Source organism: Microtus oregoni, unplaced genomic scaffold (genome assembly GCF_018167655.1).
Source record: "Microtus oregoni isolate MIOR12 unplaced genomic scaffold, Mior012 000067F_001, whole genome shotgun sequence".
Classification (NCBI taxonomy): domain Eukaryota; kingdom Metazoa; phylum Chordata; class Mammalia; order Rodentia; family Cricetidae; genus Microtus; species Microtus oregoni.
Window position 1 is genome coordinate 224,316 of NW_024543954.1, and position 23,406 is coordinate 247,721.

The 23,406-nt window shown below is 44.9% G+C and overlaps 1 protein-coding gene across 2 annotated transcripts; it reads right to left on the reverse strand.

The window, feature by feature from the left end:
* Nucleotides 1–476: 476 nt before the first annotated feature.
* LOC121440304 (HAUS augmin-like complex subunit 7) lies at nt 477–21,610 on the reverse strand. Of its 2 annotated transcripts, XM_041641112.1 has the most exons (11): nt 21,406–21,610; nt 20,530–20,645; nt 18,411–18,478; nt 15,920–15,981; nt 11,040–11,131; nt 10,404–10,562; nt 10,173–10,269; nt 9,502–9,711; nt 8,446–8,560; nt 8,242–8,283; nt 477–705 (listed from the first exon to the last, which is right to left on the reverse strand). In XM_041641112.1, the coding sequence occupies exons 1-11, from the start codon at nt 21,520–21,522 to the stop codon at nt 635–637; spliced, it is 1,149 nt and encodes a 382-aa protein (XP_041497046.1). In that variant the 5' UTR covers nt 21,523–21,610; the 3' UTR covers nt 477–634. The 2 variants fall into 2 exon arrangements, with proteins under 2 accessions (XP_041497046.1, XP_041497047.1); XM_041641113.1 differs by lacking the exon at nt 8,242–8,283.
* Nucleotides 21,611–23,406: the final 1,796 nt, after the last annotated feature.

Genomic DNA, 23,406 nt, shown 5'->3' on the forward strand with positions numbered 1-23,406 from the left:
AAGGGAGGGAGGTGGTTGTGACAAGTATACTACTCAAAAAGATACTGGGTCACTGTTTCCTGGACAGCCAGGGGATCATAGGGAGAATTCCCTAGTGCCTTAGGAAAGAAGGAAGAAATAGCCTGGCTGCCAAGGACATGGCAAAGAGGGCATCTGCAGGACCCTGAGGCAGGAAAGGCAGTGAAGGGCACAGAGGCAGGAAGAGGTGTCATCACAAGGTGCAGTGCAGACCTCCAGGGCTAGGCATGGTCACCCTAACCAGGCAGTATCAGAAAGGAATGGAAGCAGCAGAGAGAAAAAGCCAAGGCCCACTGGGGAAGTAGAAGGGTGCCATCTGGCTAACCTAGAATAGCAGGGACGAGGACAAGAAGAGAGGCTGAGCATCCCAGGCCAGAGGGGAAGAGTATGATAAGCAGAAACAAACAGTAGTCTGGAGGCAACTTCTCAGAACATAAGGTTTCTTTTATTTCTAGCTCCCCTGTCCTACCCATCTCTGCCTGCCTTCTCCACCTCCCTCTTCCTTTTTTTCCTCCAATTGCGGATACCAAGCAAGTGGAAATTCATGTAGGCCATGAACAGAACTGGAACTGCCCCCCCCCCCGCAACAGCTCCAGGAAGGGCCTTCTCCCCCACATTATCTTGTGTCTCTGTGCAGTCTGTCAGTGAGGATCTTGTACTTCTGGGTTACTTCATCAATCCTTGCGGCTATACAGAAAAAGAAACACAAACAACAAAGTCAGTTCAGCGCTTGCAAGCTTGAAAGAGGCAGAAGCTGCCAGTCCATACAAGACTCCCTTGTCTTCCTACCAGAGCCCCGTCCTCCCTATTCTGCTCAGGCTGTCATTGGGCATGACCAGGTGGTAAGGGGACCACTCCCACCTGGTCCTCAAAGGGCTTGGAGCTTGGGGGTGCAACATCTACCATGACCCAGAAACACTGATCAGGGAGCTGCTTTGGGAGCCCCTTTGACTGGTGGTAGGCCAGTAGCTCAGGGGTCTCTGGTTGAATCACACTGACCAGACAGTGTCAAAGCTCAGACCAAGATGGGTGTCTGCCACCTCAAAGGCCAGGAGTTACTCTGGTTTTGATGGTGAGTGGTTTTAATCAGATACCAATATGTGCACACAGTAACAAAGCCAGCAACACAGAACTGCTCTAAGGCTTTTACAGCAGTGCTCTCCACCTTCCCAATGCTGTGATCCTTTAATACAGTTCCTCGTGTTGTGCTGACCCCAACCATAAAATTATTTCATTGCTAATTCCTAACCGTAATTTTGTATTGTTATGAATCGTAATGTAAATATCTGATATGCAGGATATCTGATATGAGATCCCCAAAGGGATCACCACCCACAGGTTAAGAACTACTGCTTTAGAGGAAGGGCATTCTCGAAAGTAGTTGCTACAGCCCAAGCTGCCCCGCTTTGATGGACACATCCTGTAAAAGCATCCACCTCCAGGGCCCTAACCAGACAATTACTGAATACCAATGAGGGATTTCTGCCCAATTGTAAGTTCTTTGCTTGTTTGTTTTTTTAACATATATTTCTGTTTTAAAGATTAGTTTATGTGTATGAATGTTTTAACTGTATGTTTCTACGTACACCGTGTGCATGCCTTGTGCCTGTGGAGACAAGAGGGTGTTGGCTTCCCTGGAACTGGAGTAAAAGATGGTTGTGAACTGCCACGGAATGGTGGGAACTGAACCCAGATACTCTTAACTGCTGAGCCATCTTTTTGGCCCCATGTATTTCTTTTATGTATGTGTATGCACATACAAGAACATACATGTCCTTAGCACACATGTGGAAGTCAAAGGACAACTTTCAAGAGTTACTTCTCTCCTTCTGCCTTGTAGATTCTGGGTATCAAATCCAGGTTGTCAGGCTTCGCAGCAGGTACCTTTACCCAATGGGCAATCACTCTACTCCTTTTGTTCTTATTCTGTGTTTTACCAGGCTGACCAGGAACTTGACTTTCCAGCCAGAATGATCACAGGTCACAGGTATGCCATGCTGGGTATTCCCAATGCAAATGCAGAGCTCTCCCAGGTAAGTGGAAGGTAGTTTCTCATAGAGGCTAAAACCTATAATTGGTGAGGTAGAAAATGAGCAGGCAAAGGTTCAAGTGGCTCTGTAGTAGATTTGGCACTGCTCCTTTTACCCAGGAATGCCTACTGCCCAAGAATTTGTCTCAAGGCACATCAGAAATCTGCACTAACAAGAACTGAGCCGGGAGCCCACCATCTCCACATCCCTGAGGCCACTAGGAACCAAAGCATGGGGTGGGGGTGCCTAACTCATACTGCCAAGCTGGCTACCAGTGCTAGTATGCCCTACTCACCAGTGAGCGGGCACAATGTTAAGACTATTAATGATCCTTATTGTAGTAATGACAGCATAGATTATGAACAATTTACTAATAGTAATTATGTGGACTATAGTGAGAGCAACAGTGACACTGGTAATTGGGGTAAATACTATAATAAATTTTAAGATGGAGGATCCTCTTATAGCTCAATAAGTAAGAAAAGACTCTCAAGTGTCTAATATACATTTGGCAGGTATGTGCCAGGGCAGAACATAGAAAGAAGGCCAGCAGTCAGAGAAAATCCCAATAAGGACCTGGTTGGTTATACAGCTACTGGAGAGGATGAGGGAAGAGTATCACAAGTTCAAGGCGAACCTGGGCAACTTAGTGAGACCCTTTCTCTAGTACTGGGGAAAAACGTCCCCAAAGGAGACAGCACAAAGCCTATGATCTAAGACCAATACTTGGGGGAAAATCAGTGAAAACAGCTATAGTCAAGTGTTTTACTTTCTGCTCACTAAAACAGTTGGGGGAAATAATACACTAAATCAAAAAGCTTGGAAGGAAAGGCTGGGAAGTGAGTAGTCCACAGGGTACCTAAAAGGACCTAAAAAGCCCAGCGCTGTGAAAATGCCCAGGAGAATCTGAACAAGTTTTTAGTCCACCTCCTGGCTGACCCTGAGACTGAGCAAACAAGAAGTGGAAGAGAAGGAAGCACTGTCAACTGCTTAACTGTTGGTGAACAATAGGAATCTAGAAAAGTCCAGAGTCCTCCAAAATGAGACATATAACCAAACTGGCAAAAGCCAGAAACAAGCAGAAAACAAGAAAATGAAGAGACCTGTTACATACAAGGGCCTTTAACAAGAATACAAGTTGGTCAGGAACCAAAAGCTATGGAGAAACCCTGTCTCGAAAAATCAAAAAAAAAAAAAAAAGAATACAAGTTGGTTTCATATCAGAAGCTAAGAAGGCCAAATGGCAGTGGAATGATACAGTCAAAGTATGGAAGAACTGTCATCCAAGAGCAAAGAGCCAAATGAACCTTCAAAAGAGGGGGAAGCCAGATGCCTCTGAAAAGACTTTTGTGCAGTGGATGGTGGTTAAAACAGAAACTCACAAGTACTCCAAGTGCTGTGGAGTGCTAATTCAAAAACAGGAAACCTATATCATACCTCCAACCCCCAAGGCTCAGGAAACATCAAGGAAGAGGAGACGGAAAGACCATAAGAGCCAGAGGTTAGAGAGTACTCAAGCAAAACAGGGTCTTCTGAACATGGCAGGGACATTGCACTCATGACTCACAGTGACTGTGATTGCTTACACAAGATCAAGCCTGTCGACATTCTAGCATGAAGCTGGAGCAGCTCACAAGTCCCCACCCCTAATGATGGAGCTACTGGCAGCTGATGAATGCTAGGGTAAGGATAGGCAGTTTTCTTTAAGAATGAGTCCCCTGGTGCATCAATCATGCTCCAGTGAATGGCCCTACACAAACACAAACACACACACACACACACCACGTGGACAGCACAAATTAGCTTTCGTGGGATTTATTTTTAAAGAGGACATTATGTTAGAAGAAGAGTAAGGATAAATCTGGAAAACATTAAGGGTAAGAGTAAGGGTTGAATATGATCAAAATACATGTATAATAGTCTCAGAGAATTGATAAAAATATTACATTGAATTTTTTTAATGAAGGAGAAAATAAGGAAGGCATTCTAAGATCAACAAAAACTGAGGGAATTTGTCACTGATGGACCTTCCCTACAAAGCATGAATGAACACCAGATAGTGATTATCAGACTATATCAATAAAGAACTTGAGGCCAAGCAGTAGTGGCATCTGCCTCTAATCCAAGTACTCAGGAGGCAGAGGCAGGTGGATCTCTGTGAGTTCAAGACCAGCCTGGTCTACAAGAGCTAGTTCCAGGACAGGAACCGAAGCTACAGAGAAACCCTGTCAAAAAAAAAAAAACAAAAAGAGAGGTAGGAGAAGGAAGGAGAGAGAGAAGGAGGGAGGGAGGGAGGGAGGGAGGGAGGGAGGGAGGGAGGGAGGGAGGGAGGGAGGGAGGGAGGGAGGGAAGAAATAAGAAATGAATGAACTTGAAAGCCCGGTCTGTGATTCACATCTGTAATTCCAGCATTTGGGAAGCAGAGGCAGGAGAATCGCTGAGTATTTGAGGTCAACCTCATCAGCATAGTGAGTTTCAGACCATCCAAGGCTACAGAGTAAGACCTTGTGTTAAACAAACACCAATAAAAGTAAGAAGACAGATAAATATGACAACTAGCATAAATGTTTTTCTTTTTTTTTTTATTTTCAAGACAGGGTTTCTCCCTAGCTTTTGGTTCCTGTCCTGGAACTAGCTCTTGTAGACCAGGCTGGCCTCGAACTCACAGAGATCCGCCTGCCTCTGCCTCCCGAGTGCTGGGATTAAAGGTGTGTGCCACCACCCCCCGGCTGCATAAATGTATTTTTGATTGTAATTTTCTTCTAATTTCAAATGCAACTGCATAAATCAGGAATTATAAATCTACGTTGATGGGCATATAATAAATGCATTTTCAATCTAAATTTAAAAATAACTTAAGTGAGAGAACAAAGAAATTCTATTAAAGCACACTTTTGTGTACTATTGAAATTAACTTGGTACCAGAGTGCATTAAGTTATTATGATGAGACTGACGCGCTACCGAGGCACCTGCATTAAGTTATTAGTTGTAATCCTGAAGGCAAATGGGAGAGAATGAATATTTTTTTAAAAGTTTATATGATCCAGCAATTCTGCTTTAGACCAAGAGAATCAAAAACACATTCACACACACAAAAAAAATCTAGCAATGTTATTCCTAACAGCTAAAATGAAGGAATAATTTGTATATTTCCTAATAGATGAATAAACAAAAATATTTTATTTATTCCTCACAGCCATATCAACCATACAAAAGAATATAGCACTTGGATGAACTTTGAAACTACTGTGCTTAGTGAAAAAGGACAGTCTAAAGGTCACACACTGTTCAATTCCATTATAAGAAAAATGTCCTGAAGAGACAAGACTATAGAGAAAGACAGTAGATCAGTGTTTGTCAAGGGCTGGGAATTGGGGGAAAAATGGGAGAGATTGCTATTTTTTCTTTCTTTTTTTTTTCTTTGAGATAGGGTCTCATTATGTAGCTCTAGCTATCCTGAAACTCATTACATAGACCAAGTTAACCTTGAACTCACAGAAATTCACCTGCTTCTGCCTCATAAGTGCTGGGATTTAAAGGTGTATGTCACCACACCTAGCTTCTGCTATAGAACTTCTTTGGGGAATAATAAAAATTATTCCAGGGGCTGGAAAGATGGCTCAGTGGTTAAGAGCATTTGTTGCTCTTCCAGATGACCCAGGTTCGATTACCAGCACCCACAAGACAACACACAATTGTCTGTAACTAAACTCACGAGGGATCTGATGGCCTCAGTGGGCACTGTACCCACATTGTACACAGATATAAATGCAGACAACTATACTCATATACATAAAATAAAAATAAATAAATATTAAAAAAATATTCCAGACTTAGTTGTGATGGTTGTTCAACTATATGAACTGTGTTAGTATCCTTTTAAAAAAACACACTAGATTGTTTACTGTTGAAAGATTGAGTAAAGATGTTATTAAAATAGGGCTTATGTGCAACTCACTTGTATAGCATATATAAAGTCCAGATTTAATCTCCAGTGAAGTGAGAAAAGGAAAAAAATATTTTTACCTTATGGATTTATCTTGTTATTTGTTTTCTTATCTCTATAGTACAAAGACAGAAAAAAAAGAGAAACAGACTAGAATAGAGAACTCAGAGACTCTTGATGACTAGCAGAATGATGGCTTTATCGACCAATAGGGGAAAAGAGAAACAGACTAGAGAACTCAGAGACTCTTGATGACTAGCAGAATGACGGTTTTATCGACCAATAGGGGAAAAGAGAAACAGACTAGAATAGAGAACTCAGAGACTCTTGATGACGAGCAGAATGACGGTTTTATCGACCAATGGGGAAAAGAGAAACAGACTAGACTAGAGAACTCAGAGACTCTTGATGACTAGCAGAATGACGGTTTTATCGACCAATGGGGAAAAGAGAAACAGACTAGAATAGAGAACTCAGAGACTCTTGATGACTAGCAGAATGACGGTTTTATCGACCAATGGGGAAAAGAGAAACAGACTAGACTAGAGAACTCAGAGACTCTTGATGACTAGCAGAATGATGGCTTTATCGACCAATGGGGAAAAGAGTGCATTTCCATTAAGTGCTCCTGGGAAGATGCACATTCATACAGAATACAATGAAACTGGACTCCCATCTCATGCTATAATCTGGGAAGATTACTAACCTAACCACAGAAAGGAATGATATAAAACCTACTCTTTGCCATAGTAGGAATGCTATCTACAGTAAATATAAAAGATGCTGTCCATAAAGGAATTATGGCTACATTTGACCACACACAAGTTATGAAAAGATAAGCCACATTATGGTGGAAGATGTGTATACTATGCTAAGCATCCAAGAACCTAATATACCATATATAAAACAAGCTACAAATCAATGAGAAAACATGAAGTTTTTACAAGTTAGACTTTAACAAGTACTTTACAAAAAGGAAAGCTTAAATAATTAATAAATGTATGCAAACGTGCAACTCTGTAGGCACTCACTAAAATACAGAATAAAACATGCAGGAAAATGCTGTTACACATGCCGTACACATCATCAACTAAAGTCAGGCCACGGCTAGTGCTGATGGGGATATGCAGCTATGGGACATCACATGGGGGCCAGGCAATGTGGCAGGCTGGAGTAACTCTACTCCCAGAAAGACATCCTGGAGAAACTGGTACATGTCTACACAAGGAGATATGTTCAAAAATGCCCAAAGCAGTGCCATCTGTAAAAATCTCAAACTGACTGGGTATGGAGGCTGATGCTTGTCATCCCAACACTCTTGTTAAGTCTGAAACAAGCCTAGGCTATATAGTAAATTCTATTCTCAAAAACAAAGAAATAAATAAAAGAACCCCCAATTGAAAGAAGCCCCAAAGTCCAGAAAGAGTGGACGCTGATTACAGCACTGACAGCACAGTGTGACACAGGATGTGCCAGCTGGTTTTATGTCAACCTGACACAAACCAGAGTCATGTGGGAAGAGATTGGAATCTCAGTTGAAAAAATGTCCCCACCAAATGGTTTGATGATAGATGTGAGAGGGCCCAGTTCACTGTAGGTGGTACCACTCCTGGGATGGTGGTCCTGGGTGCTGTAAGAAAGCAGGCTGACTGAACCAGTAAGCATCACACCTCCATGGCTTCTGCATCAGTTCCTCCTCCATGTTTCTGCCTTTGGTTACTGCTCTGACTTACCTCAGTGATCGACTGTGGTGTGGAACTATAAGATAAAATAAACCTTTTCCTCCCCAAGTTATAGTCATGGGGTGTTATCATTGCAATAGAAACGCAATGACATGGGGTAAGATGTAGCACTAGATGGCAGGATCAACAAACCAAGGCTGGCTGTGTATTTTCATAGATGAAATTTGGGGGAAACACAGCCACACTCATTAATGGAGGACCAGGTATGGTGTTGCAGGCCCAGGCCTTTCATTCCAGTTCTCAGAAGGCTGAAGCAAGAAAATTACCATGAATTCAAAGCAAACCTGGGCTTTACAGAAAGACCTTGCCTCAAAAAAAGTACAATAACAAACTTAGAGGAGTATAATTAAAATGAAATGCAGATACAGTTTTGCTCCTAATAGCAAAATTATAAAAAGAAAGGAAATGAAAATAGGTTAAAGAATAGCAAGAAACTGATGAAAATTATCATAGCCAGCATCTGTGGTTGCCAGAATGTGGTTTATTTCTTTTAGTTTTACCTACCTCTATACATCTCTGAGTTATCCCAATTTCCTGTCAGGAATGCTGGAAGCATTTTTTTCAAGGGAAAGAAAACAAGCATTAAAATAAAAAATTAAGCAGCCAGTCTCCTAAGAACTGGCCCAGCACAGAAAGGCAGAGGCCCTGCCATGGAGCATACTTGGCCTAAGTAGGCAGGGAAACTGCCCCTCAGCCCCAGGCACTTACCTAGACTTATCCCAGAGTTGCTGCTGCCCCAACAGTTTGGATCTCCTTGTTGCTTCCTCACTGCTTCCATAGCTTCAGCAGAGGTGTCTGCAATCTCCATAATGACTCTCAACAACTGCCAAGACAAAGAGGACAGGCAGGCACCAGTGAGGCTCGTCTGCTGACATCTGTTGCTTCCCACCCAATCTTACACTGAAGCCCCAAAAGACAGCCAACATAAAGAGACAGAACTCTCAGCTGGAGAGTTTCCCTTCAAACCCAAGTCTCCTTCTTCCTGGCTCAGTGGTGACTACACACTATCATGGTCCTCTGGCAGCCCTCAGTTTAGTGACATGCTACCACTACATGCTGTGACAGTCTGACTACAGCAAATGGCAGGGCAGAAAAAGAAACATTCTACCAAAAATGCCTCTGTAATGAGAGTTTCCCTGTACTGGGAGCCTTATGAGAGGTTTGAAAATCTTGGGTTTTCTTGTTCTAACCTAAAATCAGCATCATGGCACTGTGAGCCAAAGTCAGAATTGTGCACACTGCATAATAATGGGAATTAAATCCAGCTGCTGAGCCTGGTTTCTGAGAAGCGGAAATATGGCAGAGCCATGTTCACTCAATGGCTTAGTCACAAACCCAACTGCCTCCTATCTTGTTTGTTTGTCTGGCCTAGTACTCGGACACAAGATCAGAGCTAGCGCAGCAGGTTTGGGCATGTGAGAACAACTCTAGCATAGAAACTAGGACCAGGGCACCAGACTGAGTCAAGTAGAACCCAATGCAGGGAATGCATGAACCTCCCTAGAGGTATGAGAGGTAAGAATGGAATTCTCCTAAATCGCGGGGGCGGGGGGAGCTCTTGGAGATAACGTCCACATCAGCTCTCATCACCTCCCCAAGGTGCCAGGAATGTCTGTCCTCACCTGACAAAGGTCCCAGATCCAAAGTACTACAATGTGATTAGTTGAAGAGCCCAGGCCAAGCCCTCTCAAGCTCTTTCCCAGCCCCTAGACCTGAAATCAGGGGCTGCTAAGGTATAGATACAGAGATAGGGAGGTGTCTTACTTGACCACAGGAAGCCAGAGTCTGATAGACAGCTTGGATGATGGGGCCACTTGGGTGCAGGCTGGGTTCTGGGCGCTGGCAGCACTGTCCCAGCTCATCATCATAGACTTGGAGGAAGGCCAAAACGAGCTGGTAGAAGTCAGAGATGACCAGACGAAGCTTCTGATCTATGGGACTGCTATCAGTCCCTGCTTTATGCCATGCAAAGCACTGCAAAATCAAGGGTAACAGTCACTTGAGGATGCTCTGCCTAGCCAGCCTGGGCTGCCATCAGCCTACATAACACAGGCTGATATAACATAGCACACCTTAGCAAGGAAGAAAGTTTCCATAAAGGAGGAGATTGGGGGTGTGAACGGAGCCTCAGCTCTGAGGCTAATGTTTGCACAGGCCTCAATCCCCATAGCCAAATAAATATCTAGCCTGGTCAACAGATGCCAGTAGGGCTGAATTTGAGAAGACATGTGAAGGCGTACAGTCAGGCCTGGTGCACAGCTGCCACCTGAAATCCATTATTTCCTTTCATGCTCAGACCCTCAGCACCTACCTCAGCACTCTCACGGCATCTCACTGAAGCCTCACAGCACGCCGCGCTGAGGGGGACATCACTTGCCCTACTCAGCAGAGCCTGTTCCCCAAGTCCCAATGTCCCCAGAGCTGGTGCCCTTTACCTGGTCTCGGAGTGTCTGAAGCTTAGTAGCACTCTCTTGCAGATGCCTGGCCAGATCTACCACCTTCTCTCCCTCTGACTGGGCATCGGAGCCAGCCCTGCAGAGGAAAAAGGAGAGGACATTGTCGGCTCTCTGCTACTGCTGCTGTAGGCAGAAGGCCACTATAAGGTCTGCCTTAGTGAACAGAAGCAAGTTGGGGTGATACCAGGTAGAGCCTTCCTGGAGACCTACTCTGGCAGGTCATCACATTGCTTGTTGACAGAGGACTGTATGTCCAGGGGCCATGGGTCATTCTCAGGCTTCAAGATTGCCCACAGGTTGGGGCTGGAGAAGAGCTCCCCCAGCAAGGCCTCATTTTTCTTTGTGGTGTCTTCAATGTGTTCCTTCACGCTGCAAAAACAGGACAGGCACTGAGTACACTATTATCAGCAGGAGCATTAGCCCAGCAGTCCCAGATGGGGAGCTCTACTGCCTACATTCCTAGCCTCTGCTTGTTTTGGCCTCGCTAATGGCCTCTTGCCTGCAGACACCCAGGTGTTAATTCTACTCCTATACATAAAGGTTAGTTCCCCCCAAAGTCTACAGTGCAAGGATCTCAGGCAATGACCCAACATCCCAGAGACACAGCTATCCCTTGTTGGGCCACTGCCTGACCCCTAAACAGCCAGTCCAACCCCCAAGACAGTGACTAGAGTTAACTGTCTCAACTTATCAGTTCTGTAATTCCTGGACCAATATGTGACTATTGCTGCCACAGGGGTACAGAGAGACTCCAGATGAAGATATTTTCCCTTACCACCCTACCACCCCCAGCTAAGACCAAGACTATCTGTCAAGGGCACCCACCTATGCCACTGACACCTTTACCTAGAACTACTGGAGCATCCAGTGGCCAGGCTCTGCATCATATCCAGCAACTGGTCCATGAACTGCAGCTGCTTCTGGGGACACTCACAGCCCTGGCAGGGAAAGCCACATATATTTGCCACTAGACCCAGGTCAGGCCTAGACAACTGTTCCAGATGCCCGATCCTATGCTGCCCTTGCTGTGGCCAATGGCAAGCGATCTGGCCAGACAGTTCCTCTTTCCTGTCCCTGACCCTTGCTGGTAGCCTCTTGATTTGGCTCAGCAATAGCATCCTCAGACTTCTGCCACAAAGTGCTCCTTCTGAGGCCACATTTCAGGCTGCAATGACACCTGGAAGCACACTGCAAATGCAAAACGCAAAATGTTGTCAAAACATATTACAGTGTGAGTTTGTCACACAGCCAGAGGGGGAAAGCTTATTGAATGGGTGGGTGGCATGCAGCAGGGCCTACTAAAGCAGAATAGAGCTCACAGGGATCTGATGGTAGCCTATTCCACAGGGACACCTCCAAGCAAACACCTCAGTCAATCCCTTCTGGCCACGAATGGCAGAAGCCAACAGGTACAGCATGAGGCCTGGAGGTGGCCTGTTCTCCGGCAGGGGCCCCTAGACTTTCCATCAGGAAGGCTACAGGTTTCTGTACAGCAACTTGTGCAGGGCTGACCAGGTCTCCTGCTTGCCCATCTGCCCAGGTGATGCAGGGAGCTGCCCAGTGAAGAGTCCAAGGCTTGCCTTCTTCTAGAAAGTCGATGATTCCCCAGGAGCAGACACTATCTTAGAGGCCATGACCGCTCCACAAATTCCTGTGAAAATAGGGCACCAAGCAAGGCCTATTCCCTTAAGTGTACCTTCTTACCACCCTGGCCTGGCACACACAATTCTGAGGAAGACTAATCAAAGAGTCACTCAATCACCATCACCAGTGCAAAATCACCTTGAAGAGCAAACAAAGACTGAAAGCTGGTGGTAAATGCAGATGCTGAAGTGAAAGGAGCCAAGTGGTCCCTGGAGAGGAGTAGTCACAGAGAAAGCCCAGTTCCAAGATTCACTGCCACCGAGTTGATGTGGGATGTCCTTTTGTATATGTGTTACTCTTATTGATTAATGAATAAAACTGCTTTAGCTTATGGCAAAGCAGAATATAGCCAGGCTGGAAAAATAAGAGAGAGTAGGCAGAGTCAAGGAGACACCATGTAGCTGCTGAAGGAGCCAGATGCTGGAACCTTACTGGGTAAGCCACAGCTTCGTGGCTATATACAGAACAACAGAAATGGGTTAATTTAAGATGTAAGTGTTAGTTAATAAGAAGCCTGAGCTAATAGGCCAAACAGTGTTGTAATTAATATAGTTTCTGTGTGATTATTCAGGTCTGGGCAGCCAGGAAATGAACAAACAATCTCTGGCTACAATGAGTGAGTTAGCAAAACACATTCCAAACATCTTCAAACATCTTCAAACTGACACTTGCTTCTGGGACATTTTATTTTACTTTATTTTACTTTCTTGTTCACTCAGTCTCCCCATTTACCCAAGAAACACACCTGCAGGACAGCCGGGGGTAAAAGGTATTACACTGCTTAAACTGGAAACAGTCGAGACAAAAACACAAGTGCAGCTGTCATTCAAGACCTCACAAGGCTTTTGGTCACTTAGTAGAGAGTTAGCTCCATTACCTCCCCCATTGCACGCTCTGGAATGGTTGTGTAGCCTGCTTAGGGTTTCATCATCACAGACTTGCCCCATGTAGTCCTGCTCAATATCTCCCAATGAGCTCCCCAAAGCCACTTACAACCCTTCTGGATGACCTTACAAGACCCTAGGTAGAGTTAACCTCCAGCAGGCTGGTCTGTGGTTACCTTACTAAAGCCCATAACTAAACCATACTCTGTCTCCTCTCTGCTCCCAAGCAAAGGGCAAAACCCAACAATCACACTCTGGGAAGGTCTAAAGAAATGGTAAAGTGTGAATTTTTATGAATTCATTCTTCAGATCTTACCAGAGTATGATTGCTGGGCCTTGTCCCTGCCTCTACCTTACTACATCAGCAAATCCAGTGGGTCTGGCCACTCCTCTACTTTCCCCATTATCACTGGCATTCAAGCTATTATTTCACATGCTTGGCCACTGCTGTAAACTGCGAACAGGTCCCTCAAGGTCTATTCTATCTACCCCATCTTCACATCTTAACCATGGCTATTTCTGTCAGACGAAACAGAAATTCCTGTTCCTTAGCTCCAAGTTCCCTAGGCCACCACCTTACACACACTAAACCCTTCTCTGGCCTACAAAGGCCATCACACCTGCCCAGTCTGTTCTGTTCCCTTCCCTTGTTTTCATTTGGCTTTAGCCTAATCAGCCTTTTAACAGTTGTTTAAGCATATCAAGCACAGACCACCCCAGGGCCTTTGCACTTGCTATTTTCCTAGATGTTCTTTTTTCATTTAGAGACATTGGTTTTTGTTTCAGTTTGCTAAAATTTAATTCAGTCCGCAAATTTTAAAGTATATAGTGACATGACAGGATAGTCAAAGAACAAATTGGCCATCACCATAGTCAATTTTTCTTTACAAATTTATTTACTTATGCTATGTGTCTGGCTGTTTTGCCTACATGTGTATCTGTGTACCAGATGTGTAAAGCACCCAAGGAGAGAGAAAAGGCCATTATATCCCTTGGAAATGGAGTTACAAGTGGTTGTAAGCAACCATGTGGAGGCTGGGTAGGACTCTAACTGACTCTAAACCTATCCTCTGAAAGAGAAGCGAGTACTCTTAACCATTGAGTCATCTTTCCATCCCCATGGTCACATTTTAGAAACATATCTAGAACCCCCAAAACAAATTCTAGACCCATTAACAGTCATTTCTTATTGCCTCCTACCTGAGCCCCTAGCAATCACTATGTGCCTATCTTTCTTTGTGGATTCACCTCTTCTCAACAGTCTACACATAAGGAATCTTGTAACCTTTTCTTATGACCTTATACTACCATTTATTATCTGACTGCTTTTCACTTAGCATCCTCAAAGATCATCTACATTGTCACATGTAGCTGTGATGTCTTCTTTCTTGAAAATTATCTCACTAGTAAATGGGCATTAAAGGGCACTTCTACTTCTGAGCCACTATGAACATTCACAGTGAATTCTGGCACATGTGTGTTAACTGTCTTCTACAGTAGCTGCACAATTTTATGTCTCTATTAGCAATGTATGAGGGTTCTTGTCTCACCATCCTTGTTAGCCTGTGTTATTTCCTTCTACTTCTAGACATTATGGTATGAGTGGAGCATAATACTGCAGTCGTAATTTTCATTGTTCTTGTGATCAGTGATAAAAAGTATCTTTTCGTGAACCTCTTGCTAGCTTTTCCTCTCTGCCCTATTGCTATTGCATCAATCATGCAAATGGTTTGTAGCTAGAGGATAGTGGAACTGAAAGCCTTAGAGATATGGCATAGAAGAAAGAGATGAAGAAAATAACTACATAAATCAGTTTCAGAAAGTCTGAACCAGCCCTCTCTGCACCGCTGACTGACTACTAAGCCAGGGGAAAAGCCAGGCCCAGGTCTGAGGTTCACCACTGGGTGGCGCATACAGGATGCATGGTAAGAAGGTGAGCTGACAGTGGAAGTTCAGGCCAGAGAGGAGGGGTGGACCTGGCTGCATAAACTAAAGCAAGTCTGCTGGAACACATGGATCTCAACTCTCCATGAAATTTTAACAAGATTCAAATACTAGCCACCATGTCCAGGAAAAAAATCCATAAAAATCTGACCCGTGAAAAACCATGAAGACCTCAATTTGCGTTAGAAAAGATGTTCATTAGACGCGAGACAGATGAACTGACAGTTTTAAGCAGCCATCAGAAAAAATGCTTATACAACTGTGAACAAGAAACAAAAAACATGAAGTATCAGTAAAGAACCAGAAGAGAAAGGAACCATGTGACAACTTCAAGCAAAAAGCAAAACAAGAGAAGTATGGCCCACTGCATATTGGGAGATACAGTTATACTTATCAGTGTTAATTTACTGAGGTAACAAATGTTCCACAGTGAGGGAGGTCAAATGGGGCCAGTGACAGAAAACAGATGGGAATTCTATGTTCTTAATCTTCAATTCCCTGTGAACCTGCCCTACTTAAAAACAAACCCTCACTGGAGAGACTCAACAGCACAAAGCAGCACATCCTCACCAAAAAATGGTTCATTAGTTCCTCAAAACTGAAAACAGAATTACTACATACCTAGCTCATATCCAAGAGATATGACAATGGGGATCAAACAAAAACACACAGACTGTCCACAACCCGTCACTCACAACAAATAATTGGAAACAATTATTTGAAATTTAGACATTTTAACGGTAGGGTAGGGTTTCTCTGAATTAACTATGAGGTAGGTCAGGGACCCTCAGGTAGGGTAAAGTACATGGGTTTGAGAGCCACAGTCCTGAGTTGTAGGCCTAGTTCAGCCACCACGTGATCTCAAGTGAGTTTCTGATACCTAGTTGGGAAATGGAGCTAAAAAAACATTGTCTGCTCAGGATGGGTGTGACAGTGACTGAAATATATTACCTATCTTGATACTATATATTACGTACCATACTAGCCAAGTATGACATCAGCAAGTGAGAATACACTCTGTCCTTTTGATCATCATGAACCAGATATCCACCTCTATTTCCATTTCTACTACAAGCCTCCCCATTCTGTCTACCTCCCTCAGAGATTTCTGGCAGCGCTTAACCTAGGGACGCCTAGAGAAGCAATCTTGCCAGGCATGCAGGCTCTGGAGCCAGAAGCCTCTCCCATCCACTCACCAGCCTAGGACAAAAGCATGTGCATCCTCTGTAGGGAAACAAGAGGGTCCTTTCTTACCATCAGAAGATCCCGGTCATCTGGTGTACATAACATCAGCTCATGGCCTAGCTTCACCATCTCTGTTAGAATACAAAGACCTTGTCACTACAGACACCCTCTCAAAAAGAGGAGGATACAAGACATCCCAGAACTAAGAGCAAATAGGGTACTACTAAGGCTTCTCTTTCTAGATATGTTTACAGACACAGAAGTAAATGAAGGGTTATTCACCATACTCTGTACACAAGACATAGATGATCAGTTGCCTGAGAAGCCATCAGAAATTAGAAGGACTCCGGCATGCACCACATGTCACCCTTTTAGAGACTTCATGAAGTTAAAACAAAATGATCCATGGCTCACATCTGTCCATGTCCCAAATGCCTTTCATTCTCCTGACATGTCATCTTGAAGGTGAGTCTAGGCTCTATTTTACAGATAAGGAGTCTGAGGCCTCACAAGGAACAGGAAACATTTAGCACATCTTTGCATGGCTATCTAGTATATAAACAAAGGCCAGAAAGTAGTGTTTCAGAAGTACCTTCAACCCCTCACGGGCCAGGCTATGCCTCAGCAACAACAGAGCAGGTGTAAACCTGTGTAGGACATGTTATGAAAGACTCATTGGAAGAAGTGGCAGAGAGTATCTATGTGGCCCTAGGAATACTCTGCAGATGCCACTGTGTCCCCACACCAGCCTGCTTCAACCACAGCCCTTAAACCCTTTTGACCCTGTCTTCCTCCTCTCAACAAATTCTGCAGAGCACACCTTTCCACCCATTCCCCAATATCGTGCCTCAGTCACTGCAAGAGCTGTACTGCTGCCTCCGTGTTCCTATGTTTACTACAGTATCCCCACAGAGCCTGATGAACCCAAAGGAAGATAAAACCTGTAGTGGCATTTCATTCCTATTTTTATAAATAAAGCTTGCCTTAAGATCAGGGAGTAAAACAGCCACACTGGTCATCAGACCAGGCAGTGGTGACACACACCTTTAATCCCAGCAGCCACATCAGTTTGCCATGGAAACCAGGTGGAAGTGGTGCATGCCTTTAATCCCAAATCTAGAGAGGATTATAAAACAGCTCACAGACACAGTCTCATTCTGAGAGTCCTGAAGGCAAGATGTCCATTTTCAGACTGAGGTAGAAGTAAGAGCCAGTGGCTGGATGTTTTGCTTTTCTGACCTCCAGGTTGAACCCCAATTTCTCTCTTTGAGTTTTTATTAATCATGTTTCAGCCTTCCTTGGAATAAAAGCCAATGCCCTTCCATGATCTATAATGCCTAGCAGGCGCTAACCCTATCCCATCCTGATTTCCAATCCGCCTCAGCCGTCTTTGTTCCCTGCTCTTCCTCAAAGCTGCCAAGCATAGCCCAAATCAGTGTTTTGCATTTGCTGTTCCCTTGCCTTGAACAGTACTCTCAACCTGACTGATTTCCTCCCTTCTGCCGTCTTCTCAATAAGACCACCCTTCTTCCAACTCTCCCTAAGTCACCTTTCTTTTTTAACTGGCAGTTTACACCCTTCTCAGCAGCCTATCACTGAGAAGTTTTGTCTTCTTTAGTCAGCATCTGTTATCCATCATCTGATATTTAGGTTCCACAAGGGTGACACAGTACACTACTGTACCCTAGCACTTCAAACACTGCCTCACGTGTCAGCCAAACTTGAGAACTAACCACTACCTGTCCTTGTTTCTACTTCCACTCTGACAAGTACTCAATACATTCTAAGGAGATGACGCAGGCAAAGGCCTTCATCTTCACAGAGGGAAGTAAAAGCTGGATCTAATGAAGTTCAGACTGCAGGCTAGGGCTTTCCAGAGAAATCAAGTACTGTTTCCGAGCCTATGAGTGGAATCCTGCCAACAGGAAACACCCTACTGAATCCAAGAGGGCAACTCTCCCCAGATAACTGATTTGGCAATGCCAGTTGGTGCACAGTTAGAGGCTCAAGTTAAGTTCACCCACCCTGCAGTATTCTGAATACACACAAGCTGATGGAAAGTCTTTTAAATTTTATCAATGTTTGGCCACACTACAAGGAAGGAAAAAACCCTACCCTTTTACACAAATTGCATTTTTGCTCATCTTCATCTAATTTTCATACCAAGTTAAAGAGACTTTCTACGAAAACCCATCAAACTAATAAGGTTACAAGGCAAATCATAGCAAGGAGCAATAGGGGACTCATGGGAATACCATGTGGACAGAATATGCACACAAACCAGTGAAAAGAGACGTCTGATAACATCAAAACAATCATGCTCTCTACGTCTCAGTGCTATGATGGGCCAATGTATTATTTGGTCTTGTGAGAAGCCTCCCATACACCGTATCAGGGAAGGCCCTGATTCTAGAAGGCTCTAATAATAACCACAGAGCATACACCATACAAAATAAAAGATCAGTTCATAGAAATTTCACAACTCAGGAAGACACTGTGACCAAGTTCAAAATTGTCCAGAATTCACCATCAAATGTCACACTCCCATAAAGAGACCTACCCTGTATCTTCATATCCCCCGCAGTTCCTTTCAGTGAACTGAACTTGTCCTGCAAGGAGGGACAGACCCTGTGGGAAAATAGCAAAGTCGGTCAGGTGCCTGACTCATCACCCCTCCATAACTATCCTCTAAACAGAGAATTACCTGTACAAGCTAAATGCCAGTGAAAAGACACTTTTAAGTGATTTGTTTAGTATCATGTGATTCTTACCATCAATTATTATGGGAAAATACTTGAGAAAAATTTCCCTCAGAAATGTGAATACTCAAAGTTCTCCCACACAAAAATGGTGGGTGCCGGGCTGGAGAGATGGCTCAGAAGTTAAGAGCACAGGCTGCTCTTCCAGAGGACCCAAGTTCATTCCCAGAACCCACATAGTGACTCACAATCGTCCATAATAAGATGTGGTACCGTCTTCTGTCCTGCAAGCATCTATGCAACCAGAATACTGTATATGTAACAAATAAATAAATCTTTGTTTTAAAGTGATGTGTGCACAAGAAGGGAAGACTTTGGAACCTCACAATCTGGCCTGAGCGCACACCAACTGGGGCATTTACTTTCCATTCAATCCATCTCGCTCACTCCTTGTCAGTCTGGCCAGCCCTGATTCAAAGGTCTTCCAATGAACAATGACACCTCTTTGGCCAATGGGACTTCCATGGGACTCTATTGCCCTCTTGGAGTGAAAGCTGGCTAGGACCAGAAACTGGCTTTCCCTTAGGTATCCCTGGAGCCTAGGACATCTCTAGGCAATGACCAAGACAAAAAATGAGGCCAGTGAGTATATAATGAAGGAACTATGGTTGCCTCTACCATTAGTAAATACCAATGCTATATACCCTCTTTTTAGAGAAGGTCATTTTATAGTTTTTTTTTTTGTTGTTGTTGTTTTTTGTTTTTCAAGACAGGGTCTCACTCTGTAGCCCTGATAGAACTCACCAGTCTGGCTTGAACTCAGAGATCCATCTGCTTTGCCTCCCAGATTAAGGGCGTTTGCCATTGAGTTCTGTTTCATTTTACACTTTTCAAAATCCCCAATTCAATCCATGTGGGATAAGCCCACACGTAGGCTCCCAGTTTGGGTTTTAAAAAAAGTTCATTGCTACATCATCCCATCCATTACTGATGATGCTGTCTCTGCTGCTTTTGGGCTACCCTGGCAAGAGTGAGTTGGAGCAGCAGCAGCAGCTGGTCATTCATAGAAAAAAGTCTTGCTGAGCTCTGCTTTGAGACCCTTGAAGGCTCCAAAGGAAAAGGCTCTGCTCACAAGACTGTGCAGCCCTGTCCTTGAGGGAGGCACACAGATAAGCATAACAATGAGGCCTCAGTGAGCTGCAAGCCTTGGAAGAGTTCCTAGCTGGGTAGAAAGGTTCTACAGAGAAAGGCAAGGGAGAAGGCCTCCAACAACTCCCATTCCCTCAGAAAAGCCCATCCAGCCCTGATTTCCACCCCTGGTTTGGCTCTGGAGCCTTAGAATATGTTTTTGCCCCCCACCAGCCCAAGGAGCTAGTCACCTAAACTAAGAGCTCTGGATGTAGGTAAAGCAGGTAACCCCCAGACAACAAAATGTTCTTTCTGTAGGACTATTGTATCACCTTGGTGATATGTGTGGCCTAGACCATAGTATCTGGGCCTGTTGACCCAATATTGTGGAAAAGACACAGTGATTAAACAGGACTGACTTTTTCTTTCCTGGAGTCATACTTGCCCCCAGGGTTGCAGCAGAGACAGGTATGGGACCAGGCTGCCTTAGAAACACTGCCCCCAGGATACACTAAGGAAAGCCCTGGTTCTTTGAAAGTTGGGGTGAGGAAGAACAATCTAGGAAGCTATTTTCTGTTACTGGGTTTTTGGATCATCAGGTGCCCATCAAGCCAACAGTAATCATAATTCCATAAACATAGACCACATCAAATCCCAACACAATCACAAGCCCAGGGCTTTCATTAAAGTTCATCGTGTACTGTCAGGGCTACTTCTCCACCATCTTGGCCAAGGCTCTGTAGCCAGCACTGTTAACTAACCAGCTGCTCTCCTGGAACCCTTTGAGAGGACACATTCCCATGTTCCCCCCAGGAGACACCCCAAGAGAAGGAAAAGAATACAGGACATTACCGCATACACATCCATTCCAGTATGTCCAACCGGTACTTTGAGGGCCTACATAGCAGATCCAGAATTGTCTTTGGCTCTGCAATATACAGACCATCAAGGAAGGGGCAGCTTACAGCCTAAGCAAGGAAAGGGAAAGTAAAAAGAAAACCTGTTACTGTAGGGTAGCAATGCATTTCTGTCAATTCGTGCTCAGGACCCCTTCCTAACCCTTCCACACACTTCCCACCTCCAAGAGCATGGTGCCAGCCAGAAGCACCTCCTGGTCTTGCCAAAAGTTCAAGTCCCTCTCATCTTCACCCAAGCCTCCTGTGACTTGCTACACCACCACTTTTAAATGTGTTCCCTCTGGGCTCCATGGCCACAAAACTAGGAAAATGCCTAAGAGTGGGTTAGAAAGACTAAGATTAAATCTGAGGGCTGGTGGATGGAGAGTGAAGGTGATCAGAGTCAAGGGCAAGGGGAGATGGGAGGGAGGTTAGTGAGGGGGACAAGGGTCCTGGACTAGCTCTCTGACTTTACACTGCTGCATGTACCTTAAGTGCACCTGGAATCCCTACCTCTAATCCAGCAAAATGGCTGTCCCCAAACCCAACTCCACCCACTTCTAACTCTTTGAGAGTGAGGCCTACACCCTCCATTTCTTCACACACTCCAAGTTCTCAGCCTCAATATTACAAAGTTCGGTGGAGACTGCATGAGCAGAGGTCCGGGAACCCAAAGAGCTAAGACAGACAATCCACAAGTCGCCCCTAAGGCTTTGCCAGGACCCACCACTGTGGATACCTGTGGAGTGGCCAATTTTCACAGAAAGCTCCAGAAGGCCTTGAGGTAGGGCCCTGCCTGGTCTCCCATCCTGGAGTCCCTGGCTTACAGTACCTTCAGCTTTTCGAACACCTCCACAGCCGCCTTGACCACACGGTCATCGCCCACATCATCACAGTAGCTGTCACCAGAGCCGATGCCGCTACTGGCGGCTGTACCCTTCTCCGCCATGTTTTTGCGTTCTGAAGCACAACCGGTTCACGCCCCCAAGCTTACAGGCCGCGACCACACAGCTACGCTTACAGCAGTTACTTAGGTCTTCCCGCCCACTAGTCTGCGCGCGGCAGGGGCGGAGCCACCCGTCAGTCCGTAGGGACAGAGGCCCACGCTCTTTCTCACTGAGCCTTCCTATTGGGCTGCAGCTCGGCCATTGTCTGCGCGCGCCTCAGGGAGCAGAGTGCAGCGAAGAGGATTGGGCAAGAACAGGACAGAGGCGGGCTGAAGAGAGGCGGACTAGGAGCGGCGGGAGTGGGGCGGGGGCGGAGTGGGAGAGGGGGAGTGGGAGTGGGTTGGGGGCGGAGCGGAGGGGTATCGAGGTGGCACAAGAACTTGGCAAAGCCAGAGGAGCTCCTTTAAAAAGCAAAAGCGTGGGACTCCTACAGGTCAGACTCTTCCAGGAGGGGGTGCTCCTGCTTTGTTTGGGTTCTCTTTGGCAATAACAATTGGTACCTAACGGAGGAAGGCAAGGTTTGGTAGAACTAAGACCTGAGCAATCCATCTTGTTTCCTTGGCACACGAAGTCAGTGGGAAAGTTCTTAAATTCGAATCTGACTGTGTCACTCACTAGCTGTATAACTTTTGTTTTTGTTTGTGTTGCGTGTTTTGTTTGGGGGCTTTTGAATCAGGATTTGTAGCCTAGGCTGACTTCAAATTTGTGATCCCCCTGCCTCAGCCTCCAAAGCACTGTGATGACAGGCATGCACCATCACACACAGAAAATTGGATAACTTTGAGCCAGTTACCTAACTTCTCTGTGCGCCCTTACCCTTGGATAAAGGTTGGATAATGAGACTGCTTGTCTCGTTAGTTTACTAAAGAGAATGACAAGAGGCAATACTTTCTATGAAATTCCTAAGGCTGAGCCTGACACGTTAACGGTGCCTGTAAGTGCTCATATTAGCATCATGCTGGGTCTCACACACCTTCCTAGTTTTGGCTTTCGTGGATGCTCTTGTGCCTCATGCCTATCCTGTCCAGTTAAAAATCTATCTCTGGCCTTTCAAGCTCAACATATTTAGAGAAATAGTAGTCAGCCCCCTTATTCCTAGAACTCCAAAAACACAGTTTGCTATGATTTCAACCCGGGATCAGGTGATTGGATAAGGCAAGAAGGAATTGAAGGGTGATTGTTGCTCAGGAGTTAAGATCCAGAAGCCATCTATTGCACTCATGTGCACGTCCTCTGTGCGTTGTAATGCCATCTCCTCAAAGAGGAATCATGAAGGGAGATCAAGAAGCAAGAAAAAATGAGGTATGAGGCACATGCGTGCAGTCCCAGAGCTTCCATGTGCACATAGAAGGATCACAAATACAAGGGCAACCTCAACTACATAGTAAGTTCCAGTCCACCTTGAACTACTTGAGACTGTGCTCCATAAACAAAGAAACAAACCAAAAGAGGCATAGAGTCTGGGGAGATGACTCAATCCGTGTTTGTTTTTAAAATTGGGATAAGGAGCATACATGTAAGCCCAGCTATGAGAAGATGATTCCAGCCAATTGATAAGCTTTCAGTTCAGTGAGAGACCCTGTTTCAAAAAATAAGATGGAAGGCTGGAAAGATGTCTCGGCCATTAAGAACACTGCTGTTCCTCTTTCAGAGGACCCAGGTTCAGTTCCCAGCACCCACATGGCAGCACACCACCATCTGTAAATCCAGTTCCAGAAGAACTGGGCACTGTATGCATATGGTGCATAGACATAAAAAGAATCATTCACAAATAAGGTAAAGACCAACTGAAAAAGAAGCCCAACATCAATGTCCAGCCTCTAGATTCCCCATACCCCCACATATATATGCATGCGCACACCAGAGGGCTGAGGAGGGGGAGTGTT

Bases quoted from the DNA above. Each gene is read 5' to 3' on its own strand.
- LOC121440304 (XM_041641112.1), bottom strand. From the start codon at position 21,522: ATGGCGGAGAAGGGTACAGCCGCCAGTAGCGGCATCGGCTCTGGTGAC. The intron at 18,479-20,529 runs GTAATGTCCTGT...ATTTTCCCACAG, and splicing joins CTGGAATGGATGTGTATGCG to GGTCTGTCCCTCCTTGCAGG. The intron at 8,561-9,501 runs GTAAGACACCTC...TTGTCTTGGCAG, and splicing joins CTCTGGCTTCCTGTGGTCAA to TTGTTGAGAGTCATTATGGA.